The sequence below is a fragment of the Rhinopithecus bieti genome, unplaced genomic scaffold (assembly GCF_001698545.2).
Source record: "Rhinopithecus bieti isolate Rb0 unplaced genomic scaffold, ASM169854v2 scaffold_14826, whole genome shotgun sequence".
NCBI classification, from domain to species: Eukaryota; Metazoa; Chordata; class Mammalia; order Primates; family Cercopithecidae; genus Rhinopithecus; species Rhinopithecus bieti.
Window position 1 is genome coordinate 1430257 of NW_016808328.1, and position 1843 is coordinate 1432099.

At 54.0% G+C, this 1843-nt stretch overlaps 2 protein-coding genes across 3 annotated transcripts in view; both read left to right on the top strand.

Annotated features, from left to right (window-relative positions):
- LOC108538463 (BTB/POZ domain-containing protein 6-like) overlaps positions 1 to 1681 on the top strand; it is a 13227-nt gene extending 11546 nt beyond the window's left edge. The window contains 3 exon segments of the mRNA XM_017886568.1: positions 38 to 123; positions 126 to 518; positions 521 to 1681. Coding sequence (XP_017742057.1) covers positions 38 to 123; positions 126 to 518; positions 521 to 1260 — 1219 coding nt within the window. The 3' untranslated portion in view covers positions 1261 to 1681.
- The window catches only part of CNR2 (cannabinoid receptor 2), a 49020-nt gene that overhangs the window by 11548 nt on the left and 35629 nt on the right, over positions 1 to 1843 (top strand). The window contains exon 1 of one of the 2 annotated variants that reach the window (XM_017886567.1): positions 1214 to 1283. The exons of the other annotated variant lie outside the window; for it this stretch is intronic. The gene's annotated coding sequence lies outside the window, so the exon portion shown is untranslated. Of the gene's footprint in view, positions 1 to 1213; positions 1284 to 1843 lie in introns of those variants that run through there. 2 annotated transcript variants of the gene reach the window in all.

The window sequence follows — 1843 nt, forward strand, 5'->3', positions numbered from 1 at the left end:
AAAAAAAAAAAAAAAAAAAAAAAAAAAAAACAATGAGCTCGTGGCCGACTGCACTTTGTCACTTTGTCTTGGGGCCCCCGGGGGCGACCAGGACGGTGCCCGCCCACAAGTACGTCCTGGCTATCTCAGCTCCGTCTTCTATGCCATGTTCTATGGGGACCTGGCGGAAGTCAAATCTGAAATTCACATTCCAGACGTGGAGCCCGCAGCCTTTCTGATCCTCTTAAAGTACGTGCACAGTGATGAGATCGATCTGGAAGCTGATACGGTGCTGGCCACTCTGTACGCTGCTAAGAAGTACATCGTCCCAGCATTGGCAAAAGCCTGCATCAACTTTCTGGAGACAAGTCTGAAAGCCAAGAACACCTGCGTCCTGGTGTCCCAGAGCCGGCTGTTTGAGGAGCCCGAGCTGACGCAGCGCTGCTGGGAGGCCATCGATGCACAGACCGAGATGGTCCTGCGGTCCGAAGGCTTTTGTGAGATAGACCGGCAGACGTTGGAGATCATTATCACTCGGGATCCTTCAACACCAAGGAGGCGGTGGTCTTCGAGGCCCTCCTGAACTGGGCTGAGGCAGAGTGCAAGAGGCAGGGGCTGCCAGTCATCCCACGAAACAAGAAGCATGTTTTGGGGCGAGCCCTCTATCTGGTCCGAATTCCAACCATGACCCTAGAGGAGTTTGCCAACGGCGCTGCCCAGGCAGACATCCTGACTCTGGAGGAGACCCACGCCATCTTCCTGTGGTACAGGGCCACCAACAAGCCCCGCCTGGACTTCCCCCTGACCAAGAGGAAGGGCCTCTCCCCGCAGAGGTGCCACCGATTCCAGTCTTCTGCCTACGGCAGCAACCAATGGCAGTACCGTGGGCGCTGCGACAGCATCCAGTTTGCAGTGGACAGAAGGGTATTTATTGTGGGGCTGAGCCTGTATGGGTCCAGCTCTGGGAAGGCTGAGTACAGCGTGAAGATTGAGCTCAAGCGGCTGGGGATGGTTCTGGCTCAGAACCTGACCAAGTTTATGTCGGACGGATCCAGTAACACCTTCCCGGTCTGGTTTGAACACCCGGTCCAGGTTGAACAAGACATCTTCTACACCGCCAGTGCTGTCCTGGATGGCAGCAACCTCAGCTACTTTGGGCAGGAGGGGATGATGGAAGTGCAGTGCGGAAAGGTGGCCTTCCAGTTCCAGTGCTCCTCGGACAGCACCAACGGGACTGGGGTCCAGGGTGGGCAGATCCCTGAGCTCATCTTCTGTGCCTGAGGTGCCCAGGGAGGCTGCAGCAGGTCAGCCAGTGAGTAGAGGGGAAGTCAGGATGCTAACTGCTTCTTGACACCATGAAAGGCCACACTTAACCTTGTCTCTGTTTGGCATGTAGTCAACCGAAGCTTGATTCTGTGAAGTAGGCACCTTTTCCACACAGCCAGAGCTGGGGGATTAGAGTCTTAGGCATCTCTGGTACACTGGGGTGCATGTCTCAGGTGGAGGAAGATTTAGGGCACAACACAGGCCCCAGATCCCCTCCCATGGCACCCATGCCACCTGCTTTGAGGGGTTGGATGCTCCTGCCACGCTCTTGGATACTAAGTGGTTCCAAGCTTCACTTTAGACCTTCCTTACACATTTAAAATCGACAAAAAGTCACTTAAAATAATGGACTTCTGTAATAAAGCTTGCCTAAAATTAAAAAATAATAAATAAATAAATAAACAAACAGTTACTGAGCAGTGACGATGGGTGAGGCAGCTGCACTTAAGATACAGGGGTGAGGCCGGGCACGGTGGCCAAAGCCTGTAATCCCAGCACTTTGGGAGGCCGAGACGGGCGGATCACGAGGTCAGGAGAT